Raw genomic sequence first — 17,148 nt, forward strand, 5'->3', positions numbered from 1 at the left:
TCCCTCTGCACTTTAACTTTGACCATATCAACTGTCACATCCATTACAGCTGACATCCCTCTCCTACTGAACATAGCTGTTGGCTGGAATATTCATAAAGGGAAGAGTACTGAGGGAACCCAGTCAGTCAGAATAGTTATGGTAATACCATCACCTACCACTGATATCAACACACTGTACCAATATTGACAAATGATGATGTCCCTTGAAATTACAGTGGAATAACAATTATACTTTTAAAGTGCATGTACAATGAATGTATTTGAATTGCTGATTGGTGAACTGCACTGTGCACATAGAGATTGCACTTCACCCAATGTGCAGTTATCAGGAATTGACTGACTATAGACTAATGATATTGACCATCTTGGACTCTCCCATCACAGCAGAGGATGATAATGTGTCGTTCTCTGTGACATGGCGTTGTCTCATAATGTTTCTGTTTAATCTCAAGCTTACTTTCAATAACACAGCGCTGCCAAGACCTTGCCATTTAATCACCCACAGACAGTCAAATGGCCTTTTGCCAAAAACTCTCCATGTCACCCTCTTTCATACACAACAATAACACACATGCACAGGCAGAAAACAACCTCAAAGCCAACTTGACAAAGTTATAAAGCAAAAAATCGATGAAGAGAGAGGCGGGTGAGTGTGTGTGAAAGAGAGTGAAAGACAGAGAGAGATACTGCTACTAAAACACAATAAAATACTCATACTAGCACACAGTATAACCCCTTCTACCCAATTGTACAGGTACAGGAGTTGAATGAAAGTCCTGTAAGAGTGGTTAAGAGCGTTGGGCCAGTAAACGAAAGGTCGCTGGTTCAAATCCACAAGCCGACTTGGTGAAAAATATGTTGATGTGCCCTTGAGCAAGGCACTTAACCATATTTGCTCCTGTAAGTCGCTCTGGATAAGAGAGTCTGCTAAATGACTAAAATGTAAATGTGGTAGAATATAAGCAATGGAGTGGGGCATCACTGTGCATATGGTAGTCAACAGCCATAGGGATGGAACCAGCCCCCTCTCTCACCAAATCAATGCTTTCAATGTGGACATGGTCATCAAAAACAGCTGCATGTCCAGTGGGGGACAACACAGTGGCATTGGCCTGGAAAGCCCATATCGACCAAGACAGGGAGCTCAACCGTTATGAGTGCTGTGTCCTCACCAGTGATGGTGCTCAAGGGACAGATAGTATGTACAGTATGTCCTGTGACCAGTGGACACAGTGTCCATATATAACAGACTGAAACAAGTCACAGGACTATAAGATAATTCAGCATAATAGTCTCCATTACATATTTTGGGGACTTTTCAGATAAAAAATCTAAGTTCCACCAGTTGCATATCAGAACCCAAATCCTCTGAGTCTAACACAAGCCTTCTGATGTTCGGGGTCCAACTGTATAGATCCATCAACTTCACCCATTTTTCCCCTTATTTACATTTCTTAGACACTATTGATGTCCCTCTAAATTCTTAAATGGAAAATCCACTCAAAACTATATTTTGCTATTTTTTTTCAGTCCGCTGTTGACAGTCCCAAAATGTTTTCTATGTCAGCAGTCAAGTTTTCAAGACTTAGGACTCATCATGGTGATGTGGCAAGTGACACTATGCTTCTTGAAAATCCATTATCTTAAAAACTTGACTGCTGACATGCAAAACATTTGGGACTGGATTAACTGTGGACTAATGAAAAAAATACCTAAATATAGTTTGTAAGTGGATTTTCCATTAAGACTGTGAAAATGTAGTAGGACATCAATGGTGTCTATTAAATATAAAGAAGGGGGTGACAACTTATTATTAACAAAAGAAAGATGACAATGATAGTGAAAGCTGCTGCCTATTAAATATTGTCAGTCACCTATGGGTAATTGACACAATACAGTGCTGAATGTCATTAAATTGAAACCGAATAAATGGTGCTTTCATTTATCAGCCAAGGGCAAAATTAAACCTTTCAAATCCTCCCTAATGATAGACATCAATTAGGAAAATGTATTCATTAACAATTAAATTAATCAGGGACCCCTAAATAAGCATATGTTTCGAATTGCAATATATGATTAATTTGTATGACAGTTAATAAAATGTCAACGAATTCAATCGATAAAAAACACATTGACAATCCATTGCTCATAAAATAGTCTGGTGCATCAAAGCCACGTTGAAAGGATCAACCCCTGCATGTTGAGACACATTAACGCGCAAACAGAAACCAGATGTGTGCACCCCTTTTTCGCCTGCTTTTTGCAACGTTTTCAAATGAGGAATAAACAGAACAAGCCTGGCAAAATACAAAAAAACTGCTACTGCAGGTGCTCTAATCAAACGCGGGGTTGTTCGATGTTTTAGGTGGGGTACCCACACTTAGACTATGTGTATATCTAAAACGAAAAACAGGGAAAAGCTATGTTTTTATTACAAACTTAATTGTGGTGACCAAATCAAATGAAAGGTTCCAGGACTTACCGTTGACTTGGGTGTGCAATAGTCCATAGAAAAATAAAAACCGTAGTAGACCCATTCTGGCATAGTAACCGTCCACGGTATATTAGCGCAAAACTCGTCAGATAGACTTCTTTACCTTGCTTTTTGTGCGACTCTGTATTCGGTTCTGAGCATATAAATTGTTGAATTTTAATATAAAGAATTTAAGTTATATTTTAATGGACAACGAAATCATTCACGATACGACTTCATGTTTTCTCACCAAGAGCGCACCCGATGGGTAGCTTACTTCTCCACACAACATTTGGAGGTGTCTCATCACCAGACACTAACCAAAGAGCGACGATGTGCTCGCCTCATAGCATCACCCCGACCAGCTCCCAGAGCCTATTTCATGCAATGCTCCTTCTAGCTAAAATCGTCGAAAACGAAGCCCATAGGCTACAATATATAATATAAATGGTCTGAATGACCATAATTCTGAAAATATCACTCCGATGGAATACGCGCAGTTCAGTAACCTACAGGCGGGACGGTTGTGAGACAACGGTGGTGGACTGTAGTGGTTTCAGACCGAGGTGAATAGCTGCACAGTTAGAGCCCCCTTCCCCGTGGAACTGTACATTGGTAGCCTACAGTAGTAGTGGGCTACAAAATGCGAATACGCAGACTTCCATCAAACAATCTCAGAATGTGCCATTTAGAGGATGTCCTATGCGCTGATCTGAAGTCAGTTTGGGTTTAGATTAGAGGGGCAAACTAGTCCTAGATCTGAACTGTCGACATAGCTACAGAGTGCTGTGGAAACCACATACAAATCACATAACTACATTAGGCTATGCCAATATTTCTTGGGGAAATTTGCGCATAGAAATGTTGTTTGGGTTTGGTGTTTAAATTGCTATGCATTTGATTTGCAAATCAAGGCAATTCATTTAATAGTACTGCTATGTGCGCCTTATAACATATGAAGTAGGCTAAACATCAAATCAAATTGTATTGGTCACATCACATATTTAGGAGATGTTTTTGCGGGTGTAGCGAAATGCTTGTGTTCCTAGCTCCAACCGTGCAGTAATATCTAACAATTCACAACAATACACACAAATCTAAAAGTAAAAGAATGGAATTAAGAAATATATAAATATTAGATCGAGCAATGTAGGAGTGGCATTGACAAAAAATACAGTATAATAGAATACAGTATACATCAAAGTGCAATCAAGTTGCGTCCTCTATCGACGACATAGTATACATGAAAGTACAACAAGTTGCGTCCTCTATCACGACATGGTTATCTCTTAGATATCATCTGGCATAGACAGAATGTGACTGCAAAGTGGTTTGTTCCTATATGGCAATTTTCTCAGTGAATATCAATGACAACTTCACTGCTAATAGCCCATGGCACATACTGTCTACTGCCAGCAGTCGATTCCATCCACATGAATAAGAGGAATGAAAACCCTGGGCCTTATTCTTGATGAACTGGGCACTCAATGAGCTATTGACAAAAATACTCCTCCCAACAAGCACATTCAATAATGCTTATCTACTGATGATAATTTAGTTAGCCCAGTGAACTGAATTTAAATGTACTGTCACTTTTTGGTTAATCATGAGTAATTTTTTGCCCCCCAAAGTTTTTAGTGAAAAATAAATAAAACATTAAAAAATACTGTAAAATCAGCAAAACATTTCTTTAATTCAGGAAATATTTTCCCGAGTGTTCCCACAAATAAAAAATAGACATATGTGATTGTGTCTCAATGTATGAAATTATTGTTATTTTAAAATACGATCTCTTTTTGTGTTTAGTTGTGGTCAATTTGCAGCCTGCAAATTATTCTAATTATGTTCCAGCCCTTTGACCATCCACTCCTACAAAAATTGTCCCGTGGCTGAATCTAGTTGCCTACCCCTGATCTATGGTGTCAGGAGAAATCCAGGTGGTGGAGAAATGTGTGTGTGTGTGTTTTTCCCTGTTGAGAAAAAGGTAAATGTGTGGTTGTAGGTGTAAAGTGAGGTGGTTCATCGTAGATTGCCATTCTACAGGTAGATTTTTGGTTGTGATTAGCCAAAAATTCACAGTAAATGTTAGTTCAGTCCACAGGGCAAACTAAATGATCAGCTGTACAACTAAAAAAATGTAGATCAGCTTTACTCCACACACATAGATTCATACAAAGCTCTCCCCCGCACTCCATTTGGCAAATCTGACCATAATTCCTGCTTACAATCAAAAACAGGAACAACCAGTGGCGTGCTCAATATGGAAGTGGTCCGATGAAGCGGATGCTGAGCTACAGGACTGTTTCACTAGCACAGACTGGAATATGTTCCAGGATTCATCTGATGGCATTGAGGAGTTTATAACATCAGTCACGCAAGCCCCCCAGATGAGCTAAATGCCTTCCATGCCTGCCTCGAGGCAAGCAACACTGAACCATGTATGAGAGCACCAGCGTTTTCAGACGACTGTGTGATCACGCTCTCCGTAGCTTATGTGAAAAATACTTTTAAACAGATTAACATTCACAAGGCTGCAGGGCCAGACAGACGATCAGGATGCGTACTCAGAGCACACGCTGTCCTGCTGGGCAAGTATTTTCACTGACGACATTTTCAACCTTTCACTGACATTTTCAACCTCTACCTGACATGTTTCAAGCAGACCACCATAGGTAAATCAAATCAAAGTTTATTTGTCACGTGCGCCAAATACAACAGGTGTAGACCCTACAGTGAAATGCTTACTTACAGGCTCTAACCAATAGTGCAAAAAGGTATTAGGTGAACAATAGATAAGTAAAGAAATACAACAACAGTAAAAAGACAGGCTATATACAGTAGCAAGGATATAAATGTAGCGAGGCTAAATACAGACAACGGTTAGTCAGGCTGATTGAGGTAGTATGTAGTATGTACATGTAGATATGGTTAAAGTGACTATGCATATATGATGAACAGAGTGTAGCAGTAGCATAAAATAGGGGTTGGCGGGTGGTGGATCGAGGTGGTGGGTGGCGGGACACAATGCAGACAGCCCGGTTAGCCAATGTGCGGGAGCACTGGTTGGTCAGCCCAATTGAGGTAGTATGTGCATTAATGTATAGTTAAAGTGACTGCATATATGATAAACAGAGAGTCGCAGCAGCATAAGAAGAGGGGTTGGAGGGGGCACACAATGCAAATAGCCCGGGGGACATTTGATTACCTGTTCAGGAGTCTTATGGCTTGGGGGTAAAAACTGTTGAGAAGCCTTTTTGTCCTAGACTTGGCACTCCAGTACCGCTTGCCATGCGGTAGTCGAGAGAACAGCCTGTGGCTGGGGTCCTTGACAATTTTTAGGGCCTTCCTCTGACACCACCAGGTGTAGAGGTCTTGGATGGCAGGTAGCTTAGCCCCAGTGAAGAATTGGGCCGTACGCACTACCCTCTGTAGTGCCTTGCTGTCAGAGGCCGAGCAATTGCCGTACCAGGCAGTGATGCAACCATGCTCTCAATGTTGCAGCTGTAGAACATTTTGAGGATCTCAGGACCCATGCCAAATCTTTTTAGTTTCCTGAGGGGGAATAGCCTTTGTCGTGCCCTCTTCACGACTGTCTTGGTGTGTTTGGACCATTCTAGTTTGTTGTTGATGTGGACAACAAGGAACTTGAAGCCCTCAACCTGCACGCACCCCTGGGGAGCTCCAGTGTTGAGGATCAGCGTGGCAGATCTGTTCCTACCCACCCTCACCATCTGGGGGAGGCCCGTCAGGAAGTCCAGGATCCAGTTGCAGAGGGAGGTGTTTAGTCCCAGGATCCATAGATACAGAGTGCCATAGAGATTGCATCATCTGTGGATCTGTTCGGGTCGTATGCACAAACACTTTTTTGGTTACTACATGATTACATTTGTTTTATTTCGTTGTTTTGATGTCTTCACTATTATTATACAATTATTATACAATATAGAAAATATTATTTAAAAAATTTGCATGAGTAGGTGTGTCCAAACTTTTGACTTGTACTGTACATATTTCCTCAATTACCTCAACTATCTCGTACCCCTGCACATTGACTTTGTACGTACTCTTTGTATAATGAAAAATATATATATAAACGCAACATGCAACAATTTCAAAGATTTTGCTGAGTTACAGTTCATAAGGAAATCAGTTAATTGAAATAAATAAATTAGGCCTTAATCTATGGATTTCACATGACTTGGCATGTGCAGCGCCCCACTAGTACCCACTAGTAAGCCAGACCCAGCCAATCAGATTGAGTTTTACCTACAAAAGGGCTTTATTACAAATAGAAATACTCCGCAGCCCCCCTCCCCTCCTCTGACGATCAAGCAGGTGAAGAAGCCGGATGTGGAGGTCCTGTGCTGGCATGAGGACACGTGGTCTGCGGTTGTGAGGCCGGTTGGAAGTATTGCCAAATTCTCAAAAACGACGTTGGAGGCGGCTTATGGCAGAGAAATTAACATTCAGTTCCCCGGCAACAGCTCTGGTGGACATTCCTGAAGTCAGCAATCCAATTGCACACTCCCACAAAACTTGAGACATTTGTGGCATTGTGTTGTGTGACAAAACTGCACATTTAGAGTAGCCTTTTATTGTCCACAGCACACGGTGCACCTGTGTAATGATTATGCTGTTTAATCAGCTTCTTGATATGCCACACCTGTCATATGGATGGGTTGTCCTGACAAATGATAAAATGCTCACTAACAGGGATGTAACACATGTGTGCACAAAAATTGAGAGAATTAAGCTTTTTGTGTTTATGGAACATTTCTGGGATCTTTAATTTCAGCTCATGAAACATGGCATGGCACAAACACTTTATATGTTGTGTTTGTATTTTTGTTCAGTTATAGTTTCATTATAGATATTTTATTTTGTTATTATTTTTTAAAAGATTGTTGCAAAATGTTTGTACTTTTTAACTCTGCATTGTTGTATTTGGCGCATGTGACAAATAACATTTTATTAGATTTTTTATAATATGAGAGGGCTGAGTGCAAAGCACTCACAGGAATAGGTGGTCTCTGCAGATGATGGGATAAGTGCTATCATGAAGTGAAAATAAACCATACCGTCTGTGATTGCTTCTGATGGGAGAAAGTGACCCTGTTCCCATCCCACACTTTCCTTTCTCTACCTCTGATGCGCACCTCTGTGGCCTTGTCTTTTAGATGATGCCTTTACATCTCCCCTGCCATTATTGGCACTCTGTATCTGAAAGACACTTTGGCAGAAAGAAAACATGTAGTTTATAAAAGTTTCATGAACTGAATGTTTTGAGGTGCATAGGCCTACTCACACCCACACACACAACACTAGTTCCATTGAGGAACACTGAAGATAGTTGTTCGTCAAATAAGCTCTCATTGGAAATGTAATGGTCTCTCACTCAATAATACATAACAGAATAGTTCATGAACCTGAGATATTAATGAAATCGGCACAGGCATTCACATATGTACAGCCCTCACACAAACACACCAAAAAATATGTTTCATGATTTTGTCAAACGGTATAGCTTATAGGCTATCGTATCTCACGGCCAATGGAGGTGAACAGTAGCCCACACTGTACATGTTTACATTTACATTTTAGTAATTTAGCAGAAGCTCTTATCCAGAATGACAATTAGTCCATGCATCCTCAGATATGTAGGTGAGTCAACCACATATCACAGTTGTAGGATTGATTTAAGTAGCATTTCTGATGTTTTCAGAATGTAAAACATTTCCTGTTACTTACAGGCAGCCAGTTTCCTGTTTAGTTACCATATGTTATGGTATCCAATACTGTTACTGTAAGCTTTTTTACCATTATTTTTCCGGTAACTTACAGTCAACTGGCGCCTGCAAGCTGACTCTGGTTGTCAGTTGGATGGTGTTTCCTCTGACACATAGGTGCAGCTGGCTCCCGGTTAAAGCGCACAGTGTGTTAAGAAGCAGTGCGGCTTGGCAGGTCATGTTTCGGAGGACGCATGACTCTCTCCCGAGCCCATTGGGGAGTTGCAGCAATCAGACAAGATAACTACCAATTGGATATTATGAAATTGGGGAGAAAAAGAGAGTAAAAAAATACAACTATTTTTCTGCCCACAACATTTTTCAACAATGCACCATAATACACAGTCTAATTTACACTATAATTCTTCACATTATTTTATTGTTGATAAATGTAAAAATGTACCATATGAATCAGTTTTCCATTACAGTGTAATGGAAATGTTGTAAATGTTGTTTGGTTGGTTCACTTCAGACCTTGATGTCTCTCAATCAGATCACTCAGAGTTGTTTGTAAAAGTTGCCAGTTGCCAATCACACAATGCTGTGTGGTTACAGTAATGTACCGTTACAGTAATGTACAGTAATTAAGCAGTTTACTTCAAAGCACTGTGCCAATGCTTGTAATCACTTTATCAGAAGCACATCATCATTGACATCCAAAGCTTTGTTTGATCACATGCCTTTTCAAAGTGTGTGGTGCAAAATGCAGATCCCACTGATTTCTCAATGATTCCAGTGCTTTCTTTGATTCCAAGCTGCTTTTAAACATCAACCTCTACTGGACGCCGTACTTATAAATGTAATTACATTTTTTTACAAGTTGTTTCACTTGACTGGTAATTTAGCAGCTAGAGTTGGAAACTATAGAACATTCCGGGACCCTAAGGTATGGGGTAGAATCATGGTGAAGGCACACTGAAAATTATTTTATGTGAAATCCCACTTTCTGCACATTGTTGTTCAAATCATTTGTTTTATTTAGTGTAGTATAAGCTTCTGTCTAGCGCTCTCCTGGGCGCATATGCACAAACCCCTGGAGAACAAGGCAATGCTACAGGTATTAAATAATCACTTTTCTTAAATACTGGGATAATATGGCTACAACATGATTGTAATCCCTACAAGAGATATGGCTACAAAATGATTGTAATCCCTATAAGGGATATGGCTACAACATGATTGTAATCCCTACAAGGGATATGGCTACAACATGATTGTAATCCCTACAAGGGATATGGCTACAACATGATTGTAATCCCTACAAGGGATATGGCTACAACATGATTGTAATCCCTACAAGGGATATGGCTACAACATGATTGTAATCCCTACAAGGGATAAATTGTAATCCCTACAAGGGATATGGCTACAACATGATTGTAATATGGCTACATGATTGTAATCCCTATAAGGGATATGGCAAATCCCTATAAGGGATATTGTAATCCCTATAAGGGATATGGCTAAACATGATTGTAATCCCTATAAGGGATATGGCTACAACATGATTGTAATCCCTATAAGGGATATGGCTACAACATGATTGTAATCCTAAAATTGGCTACAACATGATTGTAATCCCTATAAGGGATATGGCTACAACATGATTGTAATCCCTACAAGGGATATTGTGAAATCCCTATAAGGGATATGGCTACAACATGATTGTAATCCCTATAAGGGATATGGCTACAACATGATTGTAATCCCTATAAGGGATATGGCTACAACATGATTGTAATCCCTACAAGGGATATGGCTACAACATGATTGTAATCCCTATAAGGGATATGGCTACAACATGATTGTAATCCCTATAAGGGATATGGCTACAACATGATTGTAATCCCTACAAGGGATATGGCTACAACATGATTGTAATCCCTATAAGGGATATGGCTACAACATGATTGTAATCCCTATAAGGGATATGGCTACAACATGATTGTAATCCCTACAAGGGATATGGCTACAACATGATTGTAATCCCTATAATTATGATTGTAATCCCTATAAGGGATATGGCTACAACATGATTGTAATCCCTATAAGGGATATGATTGTAATCCCTACAAGCTACAACATGATTGTAATCCCTACAAGGGATATGGCTACAACATGATTGCCCTATTATGGCTACAACATGATTGTAATCCCTATAAGGGATATGGCTACAACATGATTGTAATCCCTACAAGGGATATGGCTACAACATGATTGTAATCCCTAAATATGGCTATGATTGTAATCCCTATAAGGGATATGGCTAAATATGGCTACAACATGATTGTAATCCCTAATATGGCCAACATGATTGTAATCCCTACAAGGGAATGGCTACAACATGATTGTAATCCCTACAAGGGATATGGCTACAACATGATTGTAATCCCTATACAACATGATTGTAATCCCTACAAGGGATATGGCTAAACATGATTGTAATCCCTACAAGGGATATGGCTACAACATGATTGTAATCCCTACAAGGGATATGGCTACAACATGATTGTAATCCTATAAGGGATATGGCTACAACATGATTGTAATCCCTATAAGGGATATGGCTACAACATGATTGTAATCCTATAAGGGATATGGCTACAACATGATTGTAATCCTATAAGGGATATGGCTACAACATGATTGTAATCCCTACAAGGGATATGGCTACAACATGATTGTAATCCTATAAGTGATATGGCTGCCATTTCCTGCCAAATAGTGGCCTGCTCGGACATTAGTCCTCAAGCATTTGCAATTGGCTTTTACAAAATAATAATCAACCTGAAAACTAGACATTAGCGGCAACAAACACAGCAAAACACTCAACAACATGTTTACAGTGTGGGGTGTAAAGTACACATTTTAATAGTGAATGTCCGACTGTCTTTAGCAATGCGAGAGTATTTGCTTGTAGGGGAAATGGCGCACTACAGTCACGCTGTAGTCACTCTGGCCTCAGACTATACAAATACCGCGATCTCTAAATAATCTATGTCAAGTTCCAACATGAGGCAAAGATGCATTTCAATTGATTGTAAAAGAGAAAGCATCTCCTTGTCAATCATCCCTTCCATTTTCATAACATGTCGAAACAGGCTATTTAAAAGGTTTGTACTCCAGCTCTAATGAAATGGCACTTAGTTCTAGTTCACTGCATGTGTTGCCAGCCCTCCCAGCCTAGTCAATACCGGTCAATACTGTCAATATGATTATGAATGCAATTCATTGCCATGAAATGAAAGTGAGACATGCTGCATTAGGAGCTATTGATCCAGAGAGTGAAATTAAATAGCTTTTTACTCAGGACATTTAGAATTGTGGATCAAATTAGAATTGTTGATAATGACACAATGAAATCCCAAATGATGATGGAGCAAGCTGTGCTAACCGATATTAAATGTCACTATAGATGAAAACGTTACGTTTATTGAGAGAGGTTTTGGGTTGTATTGTTGTCCTTCCATATTGTGTCCATGGAAACCACATCTGAATTCACACTACAGAACAAGGCCACTGGCTATTCATTGGCACTATCAGGAATGAAGGTAAGACACAGATGCAGACACATCAAATGAACGATGGTTTAATAATCCAGCAGGGGCAATAGACAGTAAACCAGAGGTGGGGTCAGTAAACCAGAGGTGGGGTCAGTAAACCAGAGGTGGGGTCAGTAAACCAGAGGTGGGGTCAGTAAACCAGAGGTGGGGCATTGACACCAGACGGCAGGCAGGCTCAGGGTCAGGGTAGGCAGAGGTCAAAAATCCAGAGGGGGGGGCAAAGGTTCAGGTCGGCAGGCAGGCGTAGGGCCAGGCAGAGTGGTCAGGCAGGCGGGTTCAGAGTCAGGACAGGCAAGGGTCAAAACCAGGAGGGCGGGAAAAAGAGAGACAGGGAAAAGCAGAAGCTGAGAACAAAAACGCTGGTTGACTTGACAAACAAGACGAACTAGCAACAGACAAACACTGGGGAAGATGGGCGACACCTGGAGGGGTGTGGAGACAATCACAAAGACAGGTGCAACAGATCAGGGTGTGACAGTCACTTTGCGTAACACACCCATTCAATAGAACATTTATTTCCCTTATTTGACATCTGCAACAACTGAAAATATATTTGTTTCCCCTTTTGAATCAAAAGACAGCTAACACACCAGTGGTGTGCCAGTCATATGGTACCAGGCCAGTAGCAGAAACTTCAGCCATCATTCTAGTCCAAGCCCTTTTCTAGTCCAAGCCCTTTTCTAGTCCAAGCCCTTTTCTAGTCCAAGCCCTTTTCTAGTCCAAGCCCTTTTCTAGTCCAAGCCCTTTTCTAGTCCAAGCCCTTTTCCGAAGATGTCCATACTGCTATCGTGAGTACTCGTAATAGGATCATATACGCTCTTTATTTTATTTGAGTATATTAGTCTATTTCAGGGGTTCCCATTCAGCCGTGGGATGATTTTTACTTGAGCAGATGGTCGAGGGGCCGGAAAATACAGTAGTTATAAATAATTTGTACACCGCAAATTGATCGCAAGAATCCCAAGCAGATAGTATTTGACAAAAACAGAATAATTTCAAAACTTGATTACATTGGTATATCTATGTTTATGCGTGGGAATACTTGAGAACAGATTTTCTAGTATTTTATTTCCAACAACGAAAAGTATTTTTTTGCTCAGAAAACTTGGGGAACACTAATCTATTTGTTTCTAGATCAGATCTTAGTCCATGATAGGCAGCAGTATATGTATAGATAAATTCACAGTGTGAATAGACTAACAAGCAGGAGGCTGACACTGCAGGGATCACAGTCTACAGAAACCTGTTACACAAACAGAGCAGAGCTCAAGGCATATGCTGCTCCTGTAGACAAGCGCTTCTTCATTCCTCACGCACACGCACGCACATGCACACACACACACACACACAAATCTATACACTTATCACTATATACCAAATGATGCTGATCCACTTCAAAGGGTCCTTTTGATATGACCCGGGCTTTACGTTGAAGCATTTATCTGTCACTCAGCGGCCCATTTGGTCTTCAGCCTACACTTGAACCCTGTGTAAAGTGTCATTATTACCAACAGCCTTTTCACATCTAATTGAGAGACCCAGATTATGAACTAATCAGCCATAAAGACATGCATGTGTACCTAAACCACCCACACACAGTGTATCGTATGAACATGCTGATGACCAGCCCTCAACAGTGTTTTTTCTGATGGCCACACTGCACATTATCAACACCCTGCCCAGTACACAGCAGCCTCAGACACCAAACACAAAATCACATCAATCAATTTAATGCATTGTAGATCATCTTAAGCATTATGTTTTCCTATCAGGCTTTTATACAGGCTATATCAATAAATCATCATAGAATTTGTCAAACATGCTAATATGTTTGATGTAGTGGCCATTTTCTGAACCATATATTATTATAAGGAACAGCTAATTTAGTATACCTAAAAGGAAAAGGGGGAAATGAAACCATTCCTCCTACTTGATTTCTTTCACAGAGCATGGAGCTGAAGTAATGAGGCCATATTTAACTTGGTGACAGGGCAGGTGGTGGTGACACCTCGCTCAGGGCCAACGCACACAGGGCCACACTGCTCCTAGAGGTGGGAGGAGCTCTGAGTAAACCAATAAAAACAGATGCTTTATGCTCAGACTGAGGCTTGCAGAGAATGCCCATGCACGGGGAGCAGGACAGTAGGTCAGAGAAGTGCTCTTGAGGGGCAGAAAAGGGTGAACTGTTTCTTTCAAAGTTCCATCAAACCCCAATATATTCCTACTTCAGTCACAGGCTTAGCAGACTCAACCTCTTATCCTACTTCCATCACAGAGTCAGACGTGTTGCCAGGCAACGTGAGAGTGCTCTACTCTCACTAAACAAAATCACACCCAGCAGCACTGACTATCATGTCTCTCTCTCTCTCTCTCTCTCTCTCTCTCTCTCTCACCATTACGCTCTCATCCCTGTGTTGGTCCAGCCCCACTGCATCAGTGGGGACAGATGGTGTTAGTGACAGAGTGGTCAGAGCCAGGCACAGGCCACAAACACACACACACACAAGGCCAGCCTAGTGAGAGTGGACACCTGTCCTGACCGTGCATGCCAGCGATAGGGAAGAGAGGCAATGGTTTCTGTGCCCAGTGACAAACCTCTGTCTCACAGTTTAGAAGCCTGTTATAAACACTGGGCATGGACCCAGAGCTAACAGACCTCATGTAGAGCTTCAGTCTGTAGAGTTATCTCATTTTCTTTTTCATGTTCTAACTAGTGATGGGTCGTTTCAGGAACGAACAGCTCTTTTTAAACAGACATTTTTGGTGAACCGGATCGCTGTGGAAGAGCTGTTCATTTGGCACCTTGATATGCATACTGCAATTATTGCTTTTTGAGCTCCAGACAACGATTATTTGCTGATAAGATCTAAAAAACATTCTCTGAAGATGGCAATTCTTCACTGTAGGAATAATAGGTAGTGAGGAGAGATCCTCATTCTTGTCCACATTAATTTTTGCTCTGTAAGCTAATAATTTCTTCAGGTAAAAATGTATTTGAACTCAGACATCACAATCTACAATAATGGTAGGCTACATTGTAGGCTTTATATTAGAAATGTGCCGTTTTCAAGGTTTTATGTTTTGTCTTACCTCACCTGCAACTTTTTTGAAGTAGATGAACAGTGTGGCAACATGGGCCTCCAGTTGCCTAAGGGCCCTGACTCACTGTCTGCATGGAACACAATCTGTCCCCTTCAAACATCCAAGTAACAGTGCACAGGTCTGAACTAAAGATGTTCTCTTCTGCAAGCCGCACAACGTTAAAAATAGCTTCACGATCTGTGTGCAGTATTCAAGAAAAACACATTTTAGCTTCATAATAATTACTGTAAGATCCAATGGAATGTCCCTATTGGATTTGTTTATTTTTTTTCGGGGCATTGGGAATCATATCCTGAACATGTGGACCACAATTAGTTTCATTTGACATCCTCCGATTACTATCTGTCATGCAGCCCTATAAACCCAACCCTGTTATTCCTGTCAGGACATACACTTCATAGAGCTAACGTTTCCATTAGTCAGATAACTCTGACTGTTGTTACCGTTATTGACTTGAGATTTCATAAAATGCAGTGTCTAAACTGCACAGTCGATGTTGGGAAGATGTCCAATAGACCGAGCCCGAAGAGAAAAACGGCATTTCTGTTGTCAAGGAGATGAGCTATGACCTTCGACTCCCTTCCTGTGCCTGTGGGGAGGTCATGTGACTCTCTCGCTGTCTCAGATTGATCAGTTTCCCTGGACTACAGCATCATGAACTCATTTCAGGATCGATGGGTAAATAGAGTGCATCGCCACTCTCCAGCCCTGCAGGGTCTGTCTGACAACGTCTCTCAACAGTCACACAACATATTAAAGCCTGGCCTCCGTCAGCACAGGTTGACTCTAGCAGATTTTTGTATGAACTATAGCCTAGACTGTATGCTTATAGTCACTATTTCCAGTGGTCTTAATGTGACTGGTACTATTATCACTATTACTACTATGTTCGCTTTTAAAAATACATCCTACCTCTGGGAAATGACATTGGCTTTCACCCCAAATGTACCATTCCTCTTAGGACATGTTTTATGTAACATATTGAGGGCTCTCAAGATCATCGTTGAGAGCTCACAAGATGTCTTCTCTCAGGTGTAGGGCTCTTTTCTCTCTGAGATTTGAGTAGTGTCCATAATAGTCCCTTTTCCCTGGTACCAGCAGCAACAGACTGCACAGACCCTTTCAAACCCTGTAATGAGGTTCCACCCGCCACTTCCACAACTGAGCCCCAGATACGCCCCACTGAAGTGCAGAGAGAGGAACTTAATCCCCAGCATGGCCATTTAAATGCATTAAAGGTGAAAAAGGCCCGGGTCGCCCTCAGGAAGAGGTGCTTTTGGAAATGACGCAGGTGAGATGGCTCTCTGGATACACTGTGAGCTGGAGTAGAGGAGGGGTTGCTGGGTAATCAAGCGCAAGGACATTTACACTATTACTACTATTTACACTCTAAATAAGGAAAGGAAAAAAGATTGGGAGAGAAAAAAAGTGTGAAAGGCTGAGAGGAATCAGACGAGAGAGAAGACCCAAAGTCTGCTGTCCTCTTTACGTGCTCAAAATGGCATATAATAGACTTCTCCCATGCGTGTAAACATCACATTTCCATAGAAATGGCCTCTTTCCCGTGTCTCCGGTGAGTAGTCGGGGTGTGAGGGAGGGATGCGCCACTTGCCTCTTAATCCTGTTAGCCATTCCTAGAATTGTGCCAATGCTCCGCTTCCAATGCTCCGGCTGGAAGAAGCGAATTAGAACAAACACATACACAGCAAACTGGCCGCAGAGACTCAGAGAATATACTGGCGGGCAGAAAAACAACAATCTCCAGCCCTCTACCTCCCTTCCCCCAGTCCAAACACTAAGCAAACACCTCTCACTGCTCATTAGCATTATCGGTTATCTTCACCATCACCCCCGGCCACTACTATAAGCATTGCTGTTATGCACTTTTATGTTTTGAGAGCTTTAATCAATTTTGTCTTCATCTCCTTTTTTCGATTGCAATTTCCTTCCTTACTCAGAGTAAAGCCTCACCAGGATGCAAAAGAAATGCTCATTACATCTGTTGAGAAAAGCTATTAGAAAGTAGCTTGAGGTCATTATAAGGGCAATCACATGAATGAAGAGCATCCAACTAAAGCCTACTGTTTTGTGTTCCTGTCCTGAAACCTTTGGTGAATGTGCTTGCATTTTTGGTCAATGGACATTCATCATCAGCCTTAGTAGAGGACAGGTATGAGGTCCCTGGTTTAAGAGTACCAGAACCTGGTAGCAGTAGTACTGTT

The 17,148-nt window shown here is 41.1% G+C and overlaps 1 protein-coding gene across 4 annotated transcripts in view; it reads right to left on the minus strand.

Moving 5' to 3' along the window:
• The window catches only part of LOC118391369 (roundabout homolog 2), a 232,718-nt gene that overhangs the window by 162,146 nt on the left and 53,424 nt on the right, over nucleotides 1-17,148 (minus strand). The window contains exon 1 of one of the 4 annotated variants that reach the window (XM_052458012.1): nucleotides 2,485-3,050. The exons of the other annotated variants lie outside the window; for them this stretch is intronic. Within the exon in view, the coding sequence (XP_052313972.1) occupies nucleotides 2,485-2,539 (55 nt within the window). The 5' untranslated portion in view covers nucleotides 2,540-3,050. Of the gene's footprint in view, nucleotides 1-2,484; nucleotides 3,051-17,148 lie in introns of those variants that run through there. 4 annotated transcript variants of the gene reach the window in all.

Source organism: Oncorhynchus keta, chromosome 12 (genome assembly GCF_023373465.1).
Source record: "Oncorhynchus keta strain PuntledgeMale-10-30-2019 chromosome 12, Oket_V2, whole genome shotgun sequence".
NCBI classification, from domain to species: Eukaryota; Metazoa; Chordata; class Actinopteri; order Salmoniformes; family Salmonidae; genus Oncorhynchus; species Oncorhynchus keta.